We start from the raw sequence: 23754 nt of genomic DNA, 5'->3' as shown, positions 1-23754 counted from the left end.
CGCTCTCAGGTCACAGGGTGGGGACGTGACTCGCGGCTGTGGCCAGCTCCGGTCAGCAGCTCACCGGCTACTGTCACACACGTCTTATCAAGGAGAACATAAAATGGACGTTTCTCAGCCTGTGAAATTGAGGAAGAAACTCTCCAACCTAGAGGGAAATTTGTGACAAAGCAACTCCGTGCACAGAAAGACATGTTTCTAAAAGCTGCCACCAAGCTAGCTCTGCGTTTAAAGTGATGCTTTAACCAAAACCTGGAAGCAAGCAGCCACGCGGCCGGTCTCCGGCCTGTCCCTAGCGGGCCAATCACCTGCCTCTGGGACACCAGTCATCCTTCTGAGAATGAAGCCGGGGCTCAGACTTTTCACACTCTTCCAGACAAGGCCAAGAATTCTAGCAGAAAGAAGTGTGTTCTCTATTTCACAATGGACGAAAATCTGTTCTGGATAAAAACCTTTGTAAGGCTGCAGTCTGGTTGCAGGATGCTGATACTCGAAACAGTGTTCATAGTAGAATTACAGTGCATTTAAATAATGGTACAAATGAGCAGCACAGCCTGTGACTAAGCAACGAATCAATGAAGAAAAAATTAGAATACAGGTTTTAATTTCTTAGTGCGTTATAAAAGGCTCACAACAGTGGACTCCCCAGTCTGGATGGGCACAGGATGTCGTCAGGAAGCACGTTTACCCGTGTCAGATACAAATGCACACGCCCCGCACGTACCAACACACACATTGGCTCGCCTAACAAGGAAATCTGAGGAGGCATATTACAGCTCAGAAAAGGAAACAATATAGGGTTGAGGAATGAAAACGATCCCTTTAAATTCCGCACTTCAAAAAGATTTAATTTTTCCAAATGAAAGACTTTCCTGGTCAGATACCAGGAAAGATACGAAGGGCTGGCCATGCCCCCAAATTCATTTTTTTTTTTTTTTTTTGTGCTTCACAAATCCACAGAATGAAAAGGTTCAACATGGGCCAAGAGTTATGACCTGGGTAAAAACTAAAACACACACCAGTGAGATCCACCTGCTTGGTGGTTAACTATCGTTACGTAGTGTCAACAAGAAGTTACGGAGATGACGCCACGCAACGCACTCCCCCACACGCCAGCGGCTCGAGAGCCCTCGCCTTCCCACGTGCGACACCGCAGAACCCGAACCTGGAGTTCCCCACCTGTCCATCTTGAGTGTGAGAACTAAGTACACTTATAAAAGAATGTAATTTGGGTTTCCAGCTGTGCTAACTAGTGTCACATACACATTTTACACAAGGGATCCCGTCACCCCCCGCATGCAAGATACGGTCTACAGAGGTTAGGGACAGGGGACAAACAGCGAGCGCAAACACACACGGCTCCCGCCCAGCGACGGCAGCACAGAACCGTGGGCGACAGCGGAGCGGGCCAGGAGCGCGCTCCCCATCACCGCCTCCATCTTCCTCGCTGGGACCGCGCGCTGCTGGCCGTGGCGAAGACATCCTCTCTCCTCCCTCCTCTCCAGAGGACCTGGGAGAAGGCGGGGCACGAAACTCGCCCCTCCCCGGAGCTGCAGCTGCGAAGTTCCGGGGGCCCCAGGCAGGGCCCGGCCAGCTGCTCGGGGTGAGCGAGTGTCCCATCCCGGCCGGCGGGGAACTCGCTCTGGGACGAGGTGCCGTATCTGGTGGCCGCGGCCTGCCAGGCACGCAGGCAGTGCCCAGTTTGCCTGACTGCAAGGCCCCCCGACCCCACACTGGACGCCCAGGCCTGCCACTGCTCTTGGAGCGCAGGGGCGCAGGGGGCCACACGCGACCTGGGCGGGAACTGCACTTGTCATCGTCATTTCACTGTCCCCGCCAGCTGTGCATTCAGCAACCGGTGGTGAGTGATAACGACCCATTTAAATCGCAAAACCAGTTTCTGTTCAACATTTCAGGGGCGCCCGCTGCAGGCTGGGCACTGAGCGGGCACCCGAAGTCCACACGTCGTGCCCGCCGCCCTGCGGCCCTGTGAGGGCGAGCTCGTGTCTACTGTCCAGTCTGGGAAACCGAGGCCACCAGGTGGCCTGTGCCGGACACGCTGTCAGGTGGTAGAATTGGGGACTGAACCTGGGTGTCTTTAACTGCAGGTTCAGTCGAGATCTGGGCTCCATTCTCCGGAAAAAGCAGAGGCCGGCCCCAGTCCACGTGGGTCCCTGAAGTCCGTTTCCGGGTTTGGTCTTCTACTCGCTTCCAGAAGACTTTTTTTGAGGTTTGGAAAAATACGACATAATGAAAAAAGAATATTGGTGTACAGTTTGGGGTTCAGCACACGTGTTCTGCAGGGTCCAGCTGGAGTCCCTTCCCATCTGAGTCCCTGACACGGCAGGAAGGGTCCCACCTGCGACCACCTTGGTGGCCCCCAATTCCTCCTCCGAGCTCAGGCCTGTGGTGACCCTTGGGCACGAAGGAAACAGGCAAAGGAAAAATGGAGGGTGGATGCCCCTTGGCGGTGGCCAGCCTGCGAACACGGACCTCCTTCAGTTCCTCTCGCCCGCGAGCCCTCGGGTCCCCCTCCCGGGGGCCCGGCACGGAGGGCGGAGTGGCCTTTTGCTAACTGCCCATCTTAAAGGTGAGGAAACGTGAGCTCAAAGAGGGACGAGAATTCCCCCGTCTTCCAGGACCGTCAAGCCCAGAGACAGGCGGAAAACCATGTGCCTTGGATCATGAGAAGCCTGGCAAAGGAGCTCCGACTCCCCACGTCGCCCCAAGTGTGAAAGGCAGCGAGCAGGCACCAAGGTCAGGAGTCTAACCCATCACAAGTAAGGCCGTCATCTTTGGTCACCAGGAAACCCTAGCTTAGGGCCTCATGTCGTCACGGACGCATCTGACACTTTCCCATAAGCACTCACTCTGGACAATGTGCCACCAAACAAGAGTCCAAGGCCTTGCTCTAGGGGGACAGTGGAGCGTACTCGAGGTCTGGCACAGGCACACTGCCCTGCTCGGGCCCTCGTAGCTCCTCGGACAAAGGGCTGCTGTGCTCTGTGCTCGGCAGACGCACGTCCTATCCGCTGTCACTGTGGACGGCGTTTCGTCAGGGATCTACTGACGGACGTGCCGGAGACTTCGGAAGGAAGCGGAGTGCATTCCGCCTTCGCCTCTGACGAACGCAGCACCCAGGCTGCTGCTTCGTGGAACCCGTTCCCAGGTTCCTGCCACGGTCGGCACCCACGGGACGCGCCTCCGCCTTGGGCTTTCACCTCACGGCCACCACTGCGCATGCCGCCTGAGGCGCGCGGACTGACCTCGGAGCCGGGGACTGCAGTCCGGTTAGCTCGACCACGCCCCTCTGCCTCTCACGACACCTCAGCGTCCACGACCCAGACACGACCGTGACCTGAGATGGACGCCGACCTCTGACCTGCTGTCCAGAACCCTAAAAAGGGAGGATGAACGAAGCATCTCTGCTTTGTCACCTCTATCCTTAACTGTCAGTCCAAGGAATGCACAACGGTCCTTCACGCCACCAACTACCCTGACTTTCCCTGGAAACGGGACCTGCGTGTGTCTCGGTCTGGAATGCAGAGTTTGAGGTATCTGAGGTTTAAATTCTGTAAAAACGAAAAGGAAAGCCAGGCAGCAACTGGGACCTGTGACCGCCGTCTCTCAGCACTTCGCCCAACAGTTTCCCAAGACTAAAACAGAAAAGGCACAGACGGCCCTCGCAGGCGGTGCTCACGGCCGACGTACCCCTCGCCTCTCCACCTGGCTCGGCCACGCCCGACACGGGCACCGAGGGCCGCAGACGCCGCGGGGCTCAAGGGGCAAAGACAACTCAGGACCCGTCACATGTTAACGCCGTGCTATGTGGGCACAGAAACTATAAACTCCCCCCCACCAAACAAAAATAAATAAAAAAGATTTAAAGAAAGACCAGAAAGTTTAATTAGACCGAAGAGGCCGCCGCCTCTGCTCCGGCATCCCCAGGCCCTCTTTCAAGTTCACTCACTGTCAGGAGGAAAGGGTTTTAATAGCAGAGAGAACCTCTCCTCTAATCCCACATGGAAATTGAGATCAGAAACACAAGTCCACCACGGAAGAAAGCCCAGAATAGTCCAATTTGGAAAGAATTTAATTAACAAAATTAAGCGAAAAACATGGCCGAGGCGGGGCTCTGGGGGAGAGGACCCCTCCCCGCGGCCGCCGCCCGCCCCAGCCCTGGGGTCCCGGGCCCTGCCCCAGCAGAACCGGCCCCCAAGCAGCCCCGCTCTGCACGGCGTGCGCTCGTACGTACAGCTCGACCAACCACACGACCACGACTGGGCGGCGGGTGGCCGCTGGCTGTCCTACGCTGGCTTGGCACATTAACGCATGCAAAGCAAGGAGGTTTCAAGGGCTTCACCAAATAGTTAATTTTGGCAAAAAGAGAAAATGAACAGAAAGCTAAAATTCATAAGCAGGATTAAAAGCCACGGAAGTGAAAACCACGTATTCCTCAACAGCAGAAGACAAACTACAGCTACGATCTTTTTTTTCTTTTTCTTTTTCAGTCTCTGCCATCCTCTCCCCGAACTGGTTTAAGTTCATAGCAGCATAACACAAAGTCCTCCATCAAGCCAGTGTTCTCCGCGTTGGGGTCAGAGTCCACAGGTCAAGTTCAGTCTGTCCGAAGAATCATGGGAGGATGCTCACTGTCCTCACCCAGCCGCAGGGCGCTGGCTTCATCTTCCAGACAAGTGCCGCCTGCTGCGCCCAGCTCGTCTGTGTAGGCTGCAAAGAGACAGTGCGTGGCCTCAGGCTGGGGAGCGGAGCAGCCAGGCCAGAGGCTAGACTGGGCATGCGAGGGTGTTTATCAAGAGCAGCCCACACGGAGACTCAATTTTAAACTCTCTTCTAATGAACTTTCTGCAGCCTTAGGCAGCTCAAGATTAAGTCCTTTATTTTCCAAAATCTGTAAACATGTAAGAGATGCCTGCACAGTACGTGGGACTTCTTGACGGGCAGGCCATAAATCTCCCTCTCTCAACAGAAAGACCGGCAGTACTTCCCGAACTGGTTATGTGAGATGCTCAAACATAAGGACACCAGATGCTCAGGGCGTCACCTACCTGAAAGGCCACTTCATTTCAAAGAGTAACAGTGAAAGAAGATGTTCTCATGTGTGAACAAAACTACAGGTGTGCCCACCTGAGGTCAAGTCAATTCTGGGGGGCAGGGGAGGCTCACGAGAAGTCGATGGTGTGGTCTGCCCGGCCTCGCCCATCTGCACGCTGACCGGCCCTGCTGCGGCCCTCCCTCCTCACAGGGCCCTGGCGCCAAGGCGTGTCCCATGCACGTTCACTGAATGACCGCGCAGGCCACGGGGTAAAGACTCAGGACAAACATTTGACGGTAGCAGGTTTAGGGTCCTATTTTAGCTGAGAGGCAGCAAGCCAAAGCAAAATTCACGTGCACCCAAAGCAGCCTTAGCCATGATTTCTACTTTTCTTCAAAGAGGAAGAAAATGAATGTAGCCCCGTGAGGCCGTGAGCAGCCATCACACAGCGGCCTGCCCCTGTCTGCGCACTGTCGCCGCCTGCCAGCACGAGGCGGCGGGCCGGCAATTCTGGTGAGGGCGGAAAGCACCGAGCACGAGCCGTGGCCGGAGATGCTGGCAGGATTTACCTTCTAGGTTTGTGTCACAGCCCTTACCAAGTCTCGTCGGAGATGCAGGCATGTGAGTACCTTTGGCTACAGCTGTGCTGTAGGTCTGAGTGACTAAGGGGCAGTCGTGAGAGGCGGAGTCTAAGATTTCATTGGTCGTCTCCACGCTGCCGTCCAACCTGGAAAAGACAGTAACAAAACCCGTGAGGCCCGTCGGGTGCGATGACGTTGGCTTGTGGGCCTAAAGGGCCCGACCGGCAGCAACAAAAGCAAAAAGGCCGCCTGCCAGGACACTCGCGTGTGTTCGTAACCCTACGGCGACTTTAAGGAAACTCCTGTGTATGGGGTTCACTTGGACTTCTACATGGACAGTCTAATGGAAAGAAGTTATACCTAGTGAGAAAGACTTCACTTTCAAGTCTGATGACCATCAACAGCATTTGCAATATGAAATAACACCTGTGACTTCCACCCCGATTATAACAGTATTACAGTATCATTGATATAACTTCTAAATAATAATAAAAAGCAAAAACAGAACATTAAACTGCACTACTTCCCAATTAAATATTAGTTCCTCCTTTTCAAAGAGAAAATCTATCTCAGGGAGACAGCAGGCTCTCAAAACGTGGGCATCGGCCCTTTCTTGAGACACGATCCCTAGGGGAGGGCCTGGATCCCCCTACTTCTGCCATCTCTGAGCGGGGACACCGGCAGCGGCGTGGGGAGTGGGACTCTGCCCACAGTAAGCTGTCTGGGACAGCACGGCTCCCCAACGGTGTGGCCACGCTGGACGCGTCCCTTTGTGGCCTGGCTTTCGAGCGAATGAACACGCGGGTGCCCGACAGCAGACGGCCCCCCGGGGCGGCGGCGCGGTCCACTTACTTGTGCTGTTTCATCAGGGTGCACTCGCCTCCTTCCTGGGGGTCCAGGTTGTACATGTACAAGTAGCCATCAGAGGCCCCAACCAGCAGCCGGGGGATCTTCTGAATCCTAGGGAGAATGAGCAGCGGCCACGTTCTAGGACCACGGCACTCGCGGCCCTCGTTAAACCTGCAGCCTCGCCTCCGGCACGGCCAGGGGAGGGCCCTCCGGCCCCGACAGGCACCGCTACGTATCGCGTGCTTGACGCGCTGCGTACGCGCTGGGTGAAGACCATGCCCACTGCACCACCTGAGGCCGCGACCTCAAGGCCAAGGTGCTTCACGTGAACCAACACGACGCAGCAGGAGACGAGGTGGGGACACGATCCGTTTCGGGGTTCTCTGACCACACGGGATGCTTTCAGACGAACTCTGCCCTGTGCGTCCGCAGCTGCCCAGAGGGCCCGGGACCACGAGACACCGCTGGTTCTGCAGGCCCGAGGGGTGAGGCTGGACAACGTCTAGGGTTTTGACCCAATGACACTCTTTCATGAACATTCTACACACTCTCAAGAAAACCAGGGGAGGGAGACGTCGGGCGTGAGAACACGGCGGAGGAAGCGGGCGCGGCGTGCAGGAGCACTCTGCAGACTGTCTTTGGGCCCGGAGAAATGTCAGGGGACCACGCCGGTCACCATCTCTGGGTGTCCTTGGGCAAAAGGGAGGGAGGCCGCCCGCCCCTACTCACGTGGCTAGAGAGCAGATGTTTTTGTGGCCACAGAAAGGCAGGCGGACTGTGGCAAAGGCTCTGCCCTGGTTGAACATTTCTGTCACTTGGGAGGGCAGGTAGCTGGTGGAAGCCATGAGAACCTTCCCGAAGTAGCCGGTCCAGGTGGTGGGCTCCTCCTGAGGCCTAGGAGGAAAGTCACCAAGACACATAACTCTCTGAGACAACCCGTCCCACCTGCGCAGAGACCGGGACCCGCTCTGAAACCCGACGGCAGGAGGGCTACAGGCAGCCATGACCTCTCGAGACCCTGGGAGGTCAGAGTGCGCCCCCAGGAGGTCGGAGGAGAGGGCCGCTCAGGCACCTGAGCCTGGAAGGGCCGTGCTCCTCCCAAAGTCACGGCCAACTATCTGTGGCAAATGTGAGGACGTATAGGGCCAAATCCACAATCCACCCCTGATCTTTTTAATAGGAAGTCTCTAAAAACCGTAAAAGCACACATTTCAGTCATTTTCCTATAGCCCATTAGTGCTGCTGTTCATCTTATACATATTTGTACCTTACTACAAATGCTCCTTTGAGTGAGACAGTACGCACTCAACGCTATCGATCCTGGTGGGATGTCTTTTTAAAATTCAAGAAGAAAAAAAACAGGAACCACCCCTTCGCCATACACACCCCTTTCAGTAACACGACTCAGATCGCCTGCTTTAAAAACGAAAAGCCCCCACAGGCGGGCTGGAGACGCGTGTTCACCCCAGCGGGCAGTCCGCTCACACGCACCTGCGTGTGTCAGGCACGTGCTGAGGCGGACGTGTGCGCCCCCACGCTACATCTCACGCTGAGCACACTTCCCACAGTGGACGATCACCCTGCGGGACAAACCCCTGCCACTGCGGAGTCCAGATCTGGTGACACGGGTCCTAGGGCCAGCGGCACCAGGGTCTCTGTCAGCAGAGGCGCGAGGAGGCGGGACAGCGCCCGCGCTCACACCTCCACGCGGTCAGCGGCAGCTGCAGCAGCGAGCTGCAGCTCTCTGAACAAACGTATCTGCGCAACTCACTTTTCTTTCACAGTCTCGAGTTTGAAGATGTGCACGGTCTCAGTGTTGCTGGAGGCGGAGAGGAACATGCCGTCCATGCTGAAAGCTAGGGAACAGATGCTCACACACCTGGGGGACAAGGGGAAGGGGCCGGGGTTACGCCGCCGCCCAGAAACGCCGAGGGCAACCAGCAACCTACCCGAGGGACTTTCACCTAAAGCCACAGAGAAGAAAAGTCCCCATAACGGGCACACTTTCCTACTGGCATTTTTCTTATTCCTCTCTAGTCATTGTCTCAAAAACGTTTCTGAGAGAAAAATGTTTGAAAGGTAACAAGAGCAATTCTTTAATATATCTTTAAACAGCCAATTTTCTTTAAGTTATAGCAATCCCTAATACGCAACAGAGTAAATTGGCAACACTGATAACGTTTAAGAGTAGAGTAAAACTTTCAACATGCAACATGCTGTCTTTACGATGTCTCGAAAACCTCTGTAAAAGCCCTTAAACCACCAAGGAAAACCTCCTTTCCTCATAACCCAAGAAACACGTGCAAGGCCGTCAGCAGCAGGGGTCTGTCAGTTCAGCACAGGCCTGCACCGAGCTCGGGGACACCATGGGGACAGCTCTCTAAAGGAAGGGGTGTGTGGGTGTCACGTTAGCTGCCGGCAGAGGAGAGCCCTGAGCGAAGTGGAAAGTGCTGTGGAAGCTCGGGAGGGGAGGATTACTCCTGCCGGACGGTGGGGGACAGGCGCCTGGAGGGGCCACCCGGTGCAGACCACGGGTTCAGGAGCCAGCCAGCTCACCAACACGACAGTCCATGCACAGGAGACAGCACACGCAGACCCACGTGGAGACGGAGCTTAGCCGTTCTGAGAGGCCACTGGCTGGGGCTGAGAGCCACAGGGCAGGGGACGCACAGTGGGGGGGTATGTAAGGGAGTCAGTCCGGCCGGCAACGGTGGTCCGAGGCTTCCAGGGCGCGCTACTAATATCCACGTGCTCAAAGAGCCTGCGCTGGGGATGGAGACAGGCCCGCGGGGCCGAGGATTGGGGCCGAGGGTGATCTGAATGGGGTGGGAGGAGGGTGGTGGCGATTCTACCAAGGGAAGACACACGAGCAGATGGGCTCATCTGGCCCGTCGCGCCCAGGGTCCAGCGGGCAGGGGAGTCATGGGAAGCCCAAGGAAAGCAGCCTGGCTGGCACGGACGCCAACGTGCGGGCAGGCGACACGGGCTGGGAGGGGTGAGGCGAGGTTCCAGGCAGAGAGGAGACACAGGCGGGAACGCAGCAGCGGTAGCAAGAGAGGAGCTGCCCGGACGGGTGTGGAGGGAAAACCGGGGGGAAGGGAGAGACACACGAGGACCCGGTGGCAGGAGGGGCGGGGGGCCTGGGGAGCAGAGCCTCAGAGGCCAAGTGCTGCTGAGCAAGGTCACAGCCTTAAGAGGCCCTGGAAGTTGGCCCAACGGCCCTGCGGCAGAGGGCCCGAGTAACCAGCAGAGCTGCCCGCCCCTTCCCCACCGAGCGGACGGGCAGAGAGTGCTAGGATCAGCCCGGCAAGGCCAGCAGACAGCCGGACGGGGGCGGACAGCCACACTGTGACCTACGGTGTTTTTAAACAAAGAGCCAGGGCCACTTGTTGGGGTAAAAGGGGAGATGAGGTGTTGGTCCCAGGCCATCAGAGCAGGACAGGGACAGGAGTCGCAGGTCCTCAGCCTGCCACTTCAGAGCACCGAGAAAGGAGTGCGGCCCGGAGGGCCGGGCCACGTGAGTCCCCCGCGCTCCCAGGCCATGTGGCCATGGCTCCGTGTCCCGGTGGGACCATGGACAAACGAAACCCAGCCTTCTTTACAGAAATGTCCCTTAACCTCCCATGACCATCTGGCTGGGCTGAACCTCCTGCCACTCCCGGACGCTCCGTTCACACGGCTCCACTGGGTCCCAGGGAACGTCCCGCTGGAGCCTGAAAGGAGGCCTGGAGACCCACCCTGGGGGTCTGTGGACTTTACCTCTTAACTCCTCTCCGGAACTCAAAGAGTTTCTGTCCCTCTGGAATGGAAAATACCCTAATCACCGTCCCCTGTGACAGGGAAAGAAGGAAAAAAGAATTTCAGCTGAGTAAACGTAGACTTTTCCTATTTCTTCCCTGCCAAACTATAAACGAAGCACGCGGCACGTTCTTCGGTGCCGGCGTCCGAGGCCCCCCCTTCCCCTCACAGGCCGCCCGGGCCCTGTGCACACACGCCTTCACGCCTGTCGCCACGAGCACTCGAGAACCCTCCCCTGCTCACTATTAAATCTTTAACAAGTCAACCCGCTTTACTTCACTATTTATTCTAAACACTAAAAGCCTGAAGTCAAAGGCGGGCTATAGTAGTTTTCTTTTTTCTAAGTCAGTTGAGGTTTAAACTATCACAATCAAACCCTTTCAGCACATACCCCGTGCTGGGAAGCACCCCGATTTCACGGTCTGGCGAAGTTCGAGGCCCCACTGGTGTCCTTTCTTGCCACTGTCACCGACCAAGGGAACTGATTAGCTGGAAGTGTTACCTAACTGCCTGAGACGGAACCAGTGCAGACCTGCAAAACGGCGGAAACTCCCACTGACCACGACGAAAGGGAACGTGAATGAACAGCGAGCCGCGGCATCGGCTGCTTGGAAGGGAAACGGTCTGAGGCTGCCAACCTGCCCCACACCCTCCAGCCCCCCCCTCCGGCACGTTCCTGCGGCCTGTGGGTCGGCAGGACAGGACTTGAACATCTGGGAAGGTAAGAAGAGCCGAGGAATGAACGCGGATGGTGCTTTCGCCCTCTGGATGTGAAAGGGACAGCAGCAGGCCACTGTCCTGAGACAGCGAGGAGGCGGCGGCGACAGCCCCGGGTGCTACCCAGCCGTCAGCGGGCAGGCTGCGGGCAGCGCGCATCCCTCTTTGACTCTGAAACAGACTTTAAAGATAGTCGCCGCTCTCTGGACAGAAGGACACCAACTGAGTCTGTAGTTCTTGGGAATTAGGGGCATAAAACAGTGCATTCATAGACAAAAATAATCATGGCAAAAATTCTGTCTTTCGTAGCCTGAAGTTTTAGATTTAGAGAGAGAGATATATGTATTTGAAGGAATACCTACTGCACAACATTAATTAACTACAAGTTGTTGGTCACAGCTTGACTGCAGTACCCTAAAGGCAAGATGAAGCCACACACATCGGTGTGGCCCCAGGACCTAGTACACAGCAGAGCTAAGAGGACACCGGTGGTCTAAGCCCACAAACTAAGAGGAGTCTGTTTAAAAGCAAATCAAATATAGCTCAGGAAGAAACTTCCATTTTTAACGGCCTTGAAATTCCATGAAGTGCTTTAATACCTTCCTGAGACCTAATAAAACCATAAAGACAAGACTAATAAAAATTATAAAGATAAGACTTTGATGAATCAAAGAGATAAAAGTTTCATGGCCATTTCGATGCTCCCACGGGAGAAGGACCAGGTGACAGCACGATGGCCCAGCACGCTGTTTAAAAGCCAAGTCGGGCTTGGAGTTCGATCCCTCTGTTCTGCCCAGCTGGGTGACCCTGGGCAAGCTACCTAACCTCTCTGAGCAATCAGCAGAAAGCAGGAAAACAGTCCCCTTGCTGAGGGGCTCGAATGAGACAATGAACACAAAGGCTCTAGTGTAACTCGTGACCGAAGAGACCCATCAACAGTGACAGCATGAGCACAGCAACTGACTGCAAAACTCAGGGACAGCGGCCCACGCAGGAGCGCGAAAGCGGGGCGCGGGCCTTCTGCACCGTGCCTGGATGGCTGGCTCGAGGGGGGCCACTCAGGACGGAGCCTATCTCAAATTCACAGACAGCTTCAAGGCCACTGAAGAGCAGGTACCGGCGCTCCGAAGAGAGGGCACGCCAGGGGACTGACGAGGCCCCTGAGAAGGAAGACAGAGAACGGACTTTTGAGGAGAGGAACGGCGGGAGGATCTGCGCGTGTCGCGGGGGCCGAGAGAAGAGGTTCAGATGCAAGGGACTGCCGAAGCCAGCTTTAAGAAAGGCCACACATCCTTTTAACCCAGAAACTCTCTCGCTGGGCTCTCTTGTTAGAGGTACATAGAAAAGATTCATACATAAGATTTAAACGCAATGCTATCGACAGCCTAAATATCATCGTCAATACATATTTGTTATCGACATATCCTAAATAGTAGAAACAACATTAAGTGTTCTAAAAGGGTGATTAAGTAAATCACAACCGAATACTATGCAGCCGTTAAAAGCATTCTTTCAACTTAGAGAAATACAATCTCATGCAGAACGGAAAAAGGGATAAATTTTACATACATCATGATCACAACTTGGTTGAACAAACAGAAAACGAATGAACGAAAACACACTGAGACGCGTTCAGAGCAGCTCCGGACAGAACCGTGTCTTTTTGACACTTCCTACCACCTTCTAAGCCGTCCACGCAGCCTGTGCCGGTGTCGTGACCACGTGCACTGGGCTAGTGTGTGGCTGTGCACTGCGCTCGGGTCTCCTCTGCCTGTGTCTCTGTCTCCTGCCACGAACACTCCCTCAGCCCCACTGTCAGGCGAGAGCCCCTCCCTGGCAGCACGTCTCGCAGCCCGACCGGCAGGCCGTCGCCTCTGCCGCTGCTCTGTGAGCTGGTCCACGTGGAGACGCATCCGCAAACTCGACCATGTGAACGAGCTGAAAAGCCCGCCGCGAACTCCGAGCCAGCTCCCCGGGCTCGGCAGGCTTACCTTCTCGGAGGCAGTGGCGAGCTTGGTTCCACTGGCGTCGAAGGCCAGCGCTGCTAAAGGGCTGTCGTGAGCCGGGATCATGTTCGCAGCTCTCTGGAAGGGTAAACCAGTGACCGGTGACTGCACGCAGCGAGACTGCATGGTGCTGCCGCTGGCCGTGAGGCTGACGACGCCAGTGAGCTGTCACTGAGGCAGGCCCCAGTTAACATGGCCCGTGCGCCTGGCTTACCAGGGCCAAGGAGAGGCTGCTCAAGGCCGGGAGGGAGGTGGAGCACTTCGTCCAGGAAGTGCGGCCTCCTGCCCTCCTCCAGCACGCGCTCTGCGGGCGGACCCACTAGGGGGCCAGCAGTGACGGCTGCACTGCTGAGCCAAGGAAACCAGGTGCCAGCGCCCCACAGCAACCCAGGCAGGAATGAGGGATGTCTGAGAGGACCCTCACCAAGTTCACGGTGTCGAAGACCTGCACCTCCCCGATGGTGGCGCTGCCGGGGTACGCCAGGTAGCAGTTGTCGTTGTTGATGGACAGTGCACACAGGCCTGTGAGGACACACGGGGGACAGGGTGGCGTTAGAGCCAGGGTTCCTTTGTAGCTGTTAGAACACAGTACCATCAAACAGGGCCCTGACCCAATCCCGGTCCTGCGTTGGTGCGTTAAGGTTCCACACCCGACTGCCACCTTCGGTGACAGCAGGACTGACTACGAAAACAGATTAAAGGCCTCCGGGAAGAGGACCGAACCAGTGATCTATGTGGTCACAAGACCAGCAGCATCAGAAGGAGCGGACCTGGGTTAAAGGTCCATACGTTTGAAATCTGTCTATATCCGTGGCCCCTGTCAAGGAACGACCCTCCCCACCACGGCCAGCTTTACAAGGCAGAATCAGAAGAATGGGACTCTCACAGCTAACTTACCTGCCGGGTTTGGGGGGGTCTCCCTGATCGTGTGCAGCACCTTCATGTCCCGAATGTTGTGTATATATAGAGACTCTTCCAGGCACACTATGAGCCGCTAGGAGAGAGGCGAAACGAAGAAAACCAGACATAAAGAAGGAGCCCCGGCGCTCCGCGTGCCTCCCAGGACACTACGCAGACCGGTCCTCGCGGCAGAGGACACCGGCCACCACCAGGCAGCCTTCCCGGCTGCGTGCTCCTCACCCACCGGTCAGGTGGTGTTCGGGGCCACCTGTGCCTGTTCCCGGCTATTTACGTCACTTGTACTAGGACTTCCGACTACTCGATTTCACGCCACGTCATCGACACTGGTCGACTACGCTAAGAAGGGCACGTTTTGTTTCCTGGTTTGTTCTTGCTTGGCTCTCGCCCCGCCCCTCACGAAATCGAGTTCAAGTGCCTCGGATGGGCTTGGTACTGAGAAGCGTGTGTTGCAGTAGGCACGGCAAGATGAAAGCAGCAGCCGAGGATTTCTTAAAAGAATGAAAACTCATTCTGCACTCCGATGTTTCTGCAGGTGCCCAAGGTCCTGCTGCATTTAGAGATGGATGCGGCTGCCGCTGAGGCCGCGAGGGGAGGGCCGAGGCAGGACAGACAGCATGGCGCGCACGCGCCCTCTGCACCCGCTACGTGGAGGCACCTGGTAGCTTCAAGTTTTAAGAAGGCTCAACGTGGTATGCCTCGTAATGTCCCATTTTAACGAACTTTTTCAGTTAATAGCCTAATTCCCAGTTGCAGCCACATTGGTGGGCCTCCACTACGACTGCTCCCCCCAGTCGCCGCCTTTCAAGATCCACTAGTGGCGACACGTCTGTCCCAGGATGGCTGCTTACTCGGCCGACCCTGCAGAGAGCACTTTGCTGTGAACGGAAAATGCTGGAAGACCGGAGGATAGTGCTGCACTCCGTGAGCAAGCACGGGCCACCGGAGAGTCCCGTGAATAAACGTGAACGTGAGCCAACACATCCACCCCTGGGGCCCGACAGTTTGTGAGTTTCCGGGAAGATGTAAAAAGCAGTAAGTCTTTTGTCTTAAACGGAAAGTTAAATTATCAGTTTAAAATAAGAAAAAGATGCTAAGAGATTTTTAAAAGCAACTGGGGTCGAGGCAGAGTGGTGGGCTGAGGCTAGCCGGTGCACGGCCCAGGGGAAACTGGAATGGCGCTGAGGGTCAAGGCCATACCGAAAACCCGCGACATGGGACGGCGCGCACCTGACAATCTGAATCGAATTAAGAGTTTCACTCACCTGCCTGTTCAGCTTCACGGCCAGGATCGTGTTGGAGTAGCTGTAATTGCAGATCTCAGTTCCTTTCTTAAAGTGGCAAACTTTCAGCTTCCTAGGGGCTTTGAGGCTGACGATGGCCACCAAGCTGCTTGAGAACAATCTTTCCACGATGCACACATCTTCAGTGTCAGCTGGACAGGGAAAAAATGTGTATCCATGTCAGCAGGCACGGTCTACTCACACACGCAAACACGTGCCTAAGCGTAGGCTTATGCAGGGCAGAGCACTACGGGGCTGTACGGTGGGCGTCTGGTGACAGCGCTGGGCTGCGGGGACAGCCCCAGAGCAGCACGGCAGTGTGGAGATGAGCTCTGGGGTGGGCAGGCAGACTGGGGTCAAATACACCACTTACAAGCCACAAACCAACCACTCTCAGGGGCTCCCTGCCGGCGAGGCCCCTGCATTCTGCAACGAAGGCCACCCTCGGCTCCAACGTCACCTCCACTCCGTCAAAGGGAGGCCCCCTAAGCCCACTCGCATCGTCCTGCTCACTTCCTCCCCAGCAGTCCCTGTTGCCTGCGCATTTGCCCGCAGGGTGCTCCCACACACGCTCTGGAGGGTGACCTGTACGAGGACGGAGGCGGCACTCCCTGCTCACAGCTGTCCGCTTGGCCCTTACAACGGAGCCTGACCTCTGAGGGACCCTCAGATCGTCTTTAAATGACCCAGTCTTTCTGGCGTTTTCCTCACATGTAAAGTGGGGATCACAGCTACTCTATGGCGCTATTAGGAGGGGATGCTGGGCACTGGCCCCGTCACGCTCTGCCCCCACCACCTCCCTGCTTCCCACTTTAGGAGCGGACACCCCCTACTCGGAAGACGGGCTGAAACGCAATGCGCAGACAGCACCTTACACAGAAGCCCCAGGTGCTGTGGACGCTCCGCAGATGCGTCAGCCCCATCTCCACCGACGGCCACACACTGGCTCTCCCTACTCTCCCTTTGTTTTATCAGTAATGATCTGGGGTTAAGTTTAGATCTAGAAGTAAAGAAAATTCTGGAATGGAGGAAAACTGCAGAGCAACAGTCTAGATTGTGTCCATATGAAGCCTGTCTACCTGGGCGACAGGAAGTACACCTGTTTTTTGAGCACATATTCATTCATTCATTCATTCATTCATTCATTCAACAATTCTCCTCAAAGTGATCTCCCGATCGATGCTATCCCAAGCATAATTCTAGTTGACATTTTTGTTGACAATAATGAAGCGATTTTAAAATTAGAAAGGCGAAGCATCTGGACTATCCGAGGCTCCCTGGGGCAGGGGGTGGGGGGAACAACCACCACCACTAAAGCCCCAAGCTGAGGGCTTGTACCTCGTCAACCTCAAAATTTAGCACATGACGAAAGCTACAGTAAACCAGATCGTGTGCTGCTGATATAGAGACTGACAAACTACGGATGAAAGAGAATAAAGCGCAGAAACAGACCCGCACTTACAGGGTTGCTTTTAAGCAATAAAGCAACCCAATGAGGAAAGAAGAATCTTTTTGACAAATAGTGAAACAGGAATTCGTCAGGAAAAAATATTAGCCCTGACTCACACCTGACACCACGCACCAAAATTAATTTAAGATGGATCATTGAACTAAACACAAAAGCTGAAACTATAAAGTTTTCAAAGAAAACATTGGAAAATATTTTCATGACTTGATGGTAGGCAAAGGTTTCTCCGAAAGGAAACAGAAAGCAAAAATCACAAATAAAAAAAACGTGTAAATCAGACTTCATCAAAATTCAACAGGTCTGCTCAAGATGAGCCAGGCCAGACAGGGAAAAAATAGTTACAGGACAGTATCTGACAAAGGACTAGTATCCAGAATAGCTAAAGAACTCTGACAACTCAGGAGAATCTGGTAGTTTCTTAAAGAGAAAAATGAAACACATGTCCACAAAAAGAGCTGTATAAGAATGTTCACAGCGGCTTTATTCATAACAGCTAAAAACTGGAAAAAACCCAGATGTCCATCAACAGCAGAATGGAAAAACTGTCATTTATCCATATACACTTGACCCTTGAACAATGTGGGGAGGGGTTAGGGATGCCAACCTCCTCATAGTGGAAAATTCGCGCATTTACTTTTGACTCTCCCCAAACTTACTACCCGCAGTGTCTGTGGGGGACTGATTCCGGGACCCCCCGGACACCAAAATGCACTGCTCCAGTCCCCCGGATGAAGTGATGTCGGCCTCCGTACCCGCTGACTCCCGACAGCACAGATATTTATTGAAAAACTCTGCAGAGACGTGGACCAGTGCAGTTCAGACCTGTGTTGTCCCAGGGTCACCTGAGACATGCAACACTATGGATAAATCTCAAAACATTACGCTGAAAGAAAACTTATGAAAAAGTACACGCTGCATTTCTACGACACTCTAGAGCAGGCACTAGCAGAGAAAACCCAGAACACCCTGGCTTCGCGGGGGGTGGAAGGGAGCTGGGGCTGACTGGGGGAAGGGGACTTTCCGCAGGGATGATGGCCGACCTTGATAAGGATATATGCGTCCTGTCAAAACTCAGAGTGTTTACTTAAGATTTTACATTCCATCGTATGCACATATCGCCTGGAAATAAAAAAGCAAAAACACTGAACTCCAGTGAGGATACTCATGCTGAGCATTTAAGGGGCTATCCGCTGACGTAAAGAACCAAGGCCCAGGCTGTTGGCTTAGCTCTCCCACCCAATTACAACCTTGGAAAAGTTTTTGAAATTTTAATGAGAAAAAGCAGATGAGATCTCTTCCAGAATTTTAAACCAGAGGGTGTGTGTGGAGGCAGCAAAGCTTTTTTTAACTACAAATATTCACTGATGAACCTCCACAGGCCTGCCACCTAGATTTAACAAATGTTAACTTTCTGCCATTTGGTTTTGACTATTTTTTTTCTGAAGCTTTGAAGAGAAGCTCATCATCCTGACATTTCACCCCTAAATACACTAGTAAGTCCTCCTAAATAAAAAGGGCAGGAAAATATACTTGTCAGCTTGTGACTAAAAGTGGAAAATATCTAACATCACAATCAAGTCCAGGTGGATCAAGTATTTCATGTAAAACATTAAAGAACTAGAAGAGACACAGGAGACTTGGAAGGCTTGTCCTGGAACAGGACAAGCCTTTCTAGTGCTCAGAGGCCTTACAAGAGAAGACAAATACCTTTAAACATGCAAAAACTCAAGACCTCAGGACAGCCAAAAGACCTTAACCAAGTCAGATAGCCAATGGCAATCCGGAAGAAATAGCTGCAACCCACAGAAACGACTAATTTGCTTTACATCAGTAAGAGACAAATAAGCCAACAGAAAAGCAGGCAAAGAAAGAAACAAGTGATTAAAAAGAGAAAAAGCAAGTGACTACATTAAAAAAATAGAGGTCCACTTCAGTTATGTTTTAAGAAATGTAATAAAGGCAATGAACACGTTTTTTATCCCAGACTCGTCTCACAAGTATTAAAATATTTGCTAACACCTCGTGTCATAGGAAGTGAGGAGGCAGGTGCTCATACCCTGTATAAAAACAAATCGGTACTACCTTTTTAAAGGGCAATCTGGCAAGATCTGTCAATTTTAAATCGTTTATCTGTTGATTCTCTCTCCAATAGCTGTACTCACAGGTGGGCAGAACACAGGTGCGCACCCGGCAGCCCCGCCCCTGCAGGTGTCTCTCTCGAGGGAATGCGCAGGCCCGTCCACACGGAACCTGTACACAAAGGTCCACGGCGGCACCGCTAACAACAGCCAGAGTGGAATCAGCCGAAGCGCTGATCAAAACAGCGAAATGTTACCGAACGGTAGAAAGAAACGAAGCCGTGAGACACGCCCCAGCACGCACGAGCCCCGAAAGCGTTCTACGTGGGAGGAGAGGCCGTTCACACGGGACTCCGTTTATCTGAGAGGTGCGGAGCCGCAGCTCTGCAGAGGCAGAAGTAGATTAGGGCCTGCCCAGGGCCTGGCGGGCACAGGGACACGGGGAGCGGGCGCTAGCGGACGCAGGGTTTCTTCTGGGGAATGATAAAACTGTTTGAAAATTAGACTATGGTGGCTTGTACGGCTTAGTAAATATACCAAGACTCACTGCCTCGTACACTTTCAACAGCTCATTTTTACAGCACGTAAGTTATATCTCGAAAGGCTGTTCAAAAACCCCACACAGGCAGACTGTGGCGGAAATCTGAATTCTGGCCAATACGTTAAGACGTGACGTAAGAAGTGCAGGGTGGCAGGGACTGCAGACACCACGCTCTGCACCGTGAGGAAATGCGCGGCAGAGGCAGAAGCAAGGTGTCAGGCAGGACCCTGACGGGGACCCTGGGTCCTGGAACACGCCAGGCTGCAGGGAGTCTCTGACTGCCAAAGTCACCTACCAGGTACTGTGTTTTCTGGCAGAAAATGCCTGTAACTTTCATCAGATTTCCAAGGGAGCCAGGAACCAGAAAAGGCTGAGGCTGCCATCATCACTGGAGCCAACACATTTTTGTCACTACTTAAGAATAACAACACATAACACAACAAGTCACTTCAAAGGCCCTTTGAGCCCTATGGACCAAACGTCTAGGTCTTTCCAGAAGCAGCCTGTCTCTATACATTGTCAGTGGCTCGGGGTTCATTCTTTCTACGACACGTTCTCGTTACACCTCACTCTCGAGGGAATGTTTAAACACACGAGCAGTCACTCCCCTCCACAGTGAAGGACAGCTCGGCCCTCCCGTGACGTAGTGGCGCACGATGAATCGGTGCGATGACCAAAGGGCACTGCGGTCGAGGAGCAGCAAGAGGAAGAAGGCTGCACATCTGTCGTCACTCAGGACGGCCCCTGCCTGAGACCCCGGCGCCAGTGAGAACTCGGGCTGACCGCTACCAACGTCAACTCCGGCGACCCCAGCGTCTGCGGCCTTGTCCTCCGGCCCATTCTAGGTGGCTGCTGCCCTAGTCTCTGCCGAATGTCCTCCCCGAAGATGACTTCTTTAGCACTGAAAAGACTAATTACTCGACTGGAGAAAGAACGGTGTTTTGCTTCTGCTAGTGGTTTAGAGCTGACAGTGGTTACACTGCTGCAGCAGGAAGAAGGGAAGGGCAGAGCCATGAGATAGCCGACGGCACACACTTCCGAACGAGCCCACCTGTCAGGTGCCTGGTGCTGTCCAGAGCTGCGCGCTAAGAGCCCGATCTGGGCAGGTGCGGCAGAGGGAGCCCGCTGGAGCCTGCCCCTGCGCGGCCCATCGCCACGAATCTCTGCAACTCCGCCTCCAACCGCTGCGGTCTGCCCAATCCAGCGGCCTCGCAAAGCACCACTTCTCAAGCCACACGGTGCAGACGGTGGTCTGGCGAGGCAAGGACCGTTGGCTTCTTGACAAAAGGCGCTGTGTGTCTCCAGAGGCCCTGCCATCAGGGAAGGAGTCTCTGTCACTTGTGCCGAGGCAGGAACAGTCAGCTCACGTTTCGTTTCAGAATGGAATGCCTCATGAGGAATGTTTTCTGAGCTCAGAAACTTATAAACGCGAGGATACACAATATAGAATCTGAAACAACAACTTCTCCTTCTGGCTTTCCGTGATATTTTACAAAACAATGAATCTAGATCCTTTATTTTGCCTAAGAGGATAGGATTTCGTCACAGCAGTATTTCAGGGAAGAGAGACCACATATTTGCATATTATTTATCCTCAAACTAACGAAGGACACACGGAGAGAAAGGATGACGAGCGGGCACACGCAACGGGCAGAGCACACGTGAGAGTTCTCGCAACTTTCCCTGAAGTTTGAAATTACGACAATATAGTTAAAAAAAATATTCCACTGCCGCTGGGCAAGTTTTTCTCTTGAAACAAAAGAAAAACAGGCAGTTGTCAGTCTTGTTCCCAAGACCAGCTCTGGCTCATTCTTTCTGGAACAGTGACAGGGAGAGCAAAGATCTGATTTTACGACAAGCGGTTAAGGGTTATGAGGGACGAGCAAACACAGAGCCTGGGCTAAATTTTGAGGCATTAAGCACTAGTCTTTGCTCTGGGTCTATTTGTAGAAAAATGCCAAAAAAACCCACTTTGACTCAGCAACTAATCTGTTTTCTAAGAGACATTCTTTTCTATAACTCAGTAAAAGTATGTGAAAGAAGAAAAGTAAATGAAGTCCTAGGAACAAAAGAATTTTATAGCTTCAGTTTGAAGTATTAACCCTCAGAAAGTTCTATGTCCATTTCATCACCCATTTTTTAAGGGCCAAAGTTCACTAGGAAGAACAAAGAACTCTGCACACCACCTCACCGTGCTGGTCAGTAAATACCCACTCCCTCAACAATGCTAGCAAGACAGCACACGATGCCCCATCAAAAACCTTTGAAAAACGAGGCGTTAAAACCCAGTAAGTAAACTTCGAGGAGACATATTAGTAAGTAAATGGATCCAGCTGAGGAAGAGTGAAGACCAGGCTTGGTACTCACGTCTGTGGATTTCTGAATAGATGATTCTAGTCACCACAGCCACGACTTGCTAGCACCTTCCAGGTCCTTGTTCAGAACCAGATTTGGTAAATGTTTATATCATAGTAAAAGCCCAACAGACTCCTTTTTCCAGAGATCGGGCTACTCGTCTCGAGAACTCTCCTACAGGGAGCAATCCCATGTGGGGTCAAGCGCAACCGGTTTGGAGAATTTCAGAAACTCTCATGCCCACCCGAGAGTTGAGCGAGCGCCCTAGTTCACAGCCACTTTATCACCCAGATCATGCCTTCCAGCCACATGCCAGGATGCAGGTCTTGAAAGAAGATTTAGTAAGCCTCAATCAGGAGGCACATCTGAAGGCAAGAGGACTACAGTCCAAGGTGGCCGGCAGGGACCACCTCAGGGACACTGATGTGAAGGATTCTGACTCCCCGCTGTCCCCCATGAGGGTCACGGGGCCTGCCTTTGGGAGCACGAATGAGCGAGGGACTTGCTGGGAAAAGTCAGACATGCCCCCTGGGAGGTGAGCAGCGCCTGAGGGCTCACCTTCTGAAGGGAGGAGGCCAGGGTGGGGTCGGGAGGAGATGGGGGGGGGGTTCCTGGGAAGCCTCTGACCTCCCATGGGCCAGGCAAACACTACAATTTCAAGGAACTGGCAGAAATTGACTTTTTTCCTAGTGTCTTCACCTTGTCAACGGGGGTGTGGGAGGCAGTTATTTATGTCTGTTTGCTGGTCTTGTGTCCCCCGACTTACATCAGACACTGACGCATTTACTTGTGCTTTGTCTTCCTCCACTGAAATGTGTCACGAGAGCAGGGACTTTGTGGCTACTGCGTCTCCACAACCAACCCAGGGCTGGCACAGAGCAGGTGCTCAACAGACACCTATGGAGCGAACGGAACCGAGAACGAAGACGAGCAGCCCGTTCCCGTGCAGCAGTCACGCGTGTGGGAGAGGGCAAGGGCTCCCACCGCACTCCCGGGGCAGGGGGTCTGCGCCCACCCCAACTTACTCAGCAGGGGCTGCTGTACACACGCAAAAGAAAACCCAAGACACCGAGGCCCAGAGGTGAAGTCCTCTCTCTCAAGCCACACGGGATGCGCCTGAACAAGCAGTCAAAGCTCATGACCCTTCTGGAAGTCCACGCTGCTTCCGCAATGTGGGCTACTCAGATTCCGCAAGATGACAACTGAAGAAAACAAGTCATTCCTATGGGGCTGTAAAATCTTCCATTTTCTGGAAGTCCTTTGTGACAGAAAACTAAATGGTTTAAATGGCATTGAAAAGGGGAGGAAATTATAGGACAATAAATACCACATGACGCTGTGTTGAAAAAACCCCATAAAACAAATATTTCTATGTGTACACTTATAAGTATGCAAGTCAACAGAGGAAGGTCTGGGAGGACACACACACACACGGTCCGTCGCTGTCACCCCTTGGTGGACTGAGGCGAGAGAGGAGTGTGGCCAAGGGCACCTATGCTTTAATCACGGTGTCGGAATTTGGGAATGCATTTCAATTCAGGTATAACTTGTCTATTTTTTTTAAGAAGGGGGAAAAAATAAAGCAAACACTTACTGCATTCATAGATCTGTTCCAGCTTATCCACAGAAGAAAGGGAGAAAAATTTATAACCGGACTTACTACCAACAGCTAGGGACCTGCAAAAAAGCCAAATTCAGAAATAAGAGCTGATACGTGTAGACAGTGATAATGCGCAAACTAGCTCCATGTTGCCATATAGTAACCATCATCTCTAGCAAAAGTTAACACAGTGCACCAGGTGAGGGGCGGCTGAACGGAAAGGGTGGCAAAGGAAGATGCCCAGCACCCCCACTGCCAGGGGACGGGGAAGGTCAATAAAACAAAAATAGGCAGCATTTTTATTTACAACTTAAAAAACTTTAAAGCTAAGTTTGACACATAAATGCAAGTAATCAGCCCTAAATTAATGACCCCTCAAAACGAAGTGGGGTTTCTCAGGAGAGTTGATATACACGCATAGTTCATGCGAGATCCAAAGTCAAGCGAGCTAACACTAGTTAAACCAGAGACAGACAGGTGTCTCCACCCGGTGGGTGACGACAG

At 53.3% G+C, this 23754-nt stretch overlaps 1 protein-coding gene across 3 annotated transcripts in view; it reads right to left on the bottom strand.

The window, feature by feature from the left end:
* Positions 1-587: 587 nt before the first annotated feature.
* WIPI2 (WD repeat domain, phosphoinositide interacting 2) overlaps positions 588-23754 on the bottom strand; it is a 29179-nt gene continuing 6012 nt past the window's right edge. The window contains exons 2-12 of one of the 3 annotated variants that reach the window (XM_036224511.1): positions 23245-23327; positions 15191-15360; positions 13905-14001; positions 13432-13529; positions 12993-13085; positions 10246-10316; positions 8258-8365; positions 7216-7380; positions 6490-6597; positions 5626-5783; positions 588-4731 (exon numbers count right to left, since the gene is read on the bottom strand). In XM_036224511.1, the coding sequence (XP_036080404.1) occupies positions 4619-4731; positions 5626-5783; positions 6490-6597; positions 7216-7380; positions 8258-8365; positions 10246-10316; positions 12993-13085; positions 13432-13529; positions 13905-14001; positions 15191-15360; positions 23245-23327 (1264 nt within the window). In that variant the 3' untranslated portion in view covers positions 588-4618. The remainder of the gene's footprint in view (positions 4732-5625; positions 5784-6489; positions 6598-7215; positions 7381-8257; positions 8366-10245; positions 10317-12992; positions 13086-13431; positions 13530-13904; positions 14002-15190; positions 15361-23244; positions 23328-23754) is intronic. The other 2 variants (XM_016135327.2, XM_036224512.1) reach the window with 2 other exon arrangements.

This window comes from Rousettus aegyptiacus, unplaced genomic scaffold (assembly GCF_014176215.1).
Source record: "Rousettus aegyptiacus isolate mRouAeg1 unplaced genomic scaffold, mRouAeg1.p scaffold_m13_p_7, whole genome shotgun sequence".
NCBI lineage: Eukaryota > Metazoa > Chordata > Mammalia > Chiroptera > Pteropodidae > Rousettus > Rousettus aegyptiacus.
The sequence above is the reverse complement of the archived record's forward strand: the minus strand, read 5'-3'. Positions and strand labels throughout refer to the sequence as shown.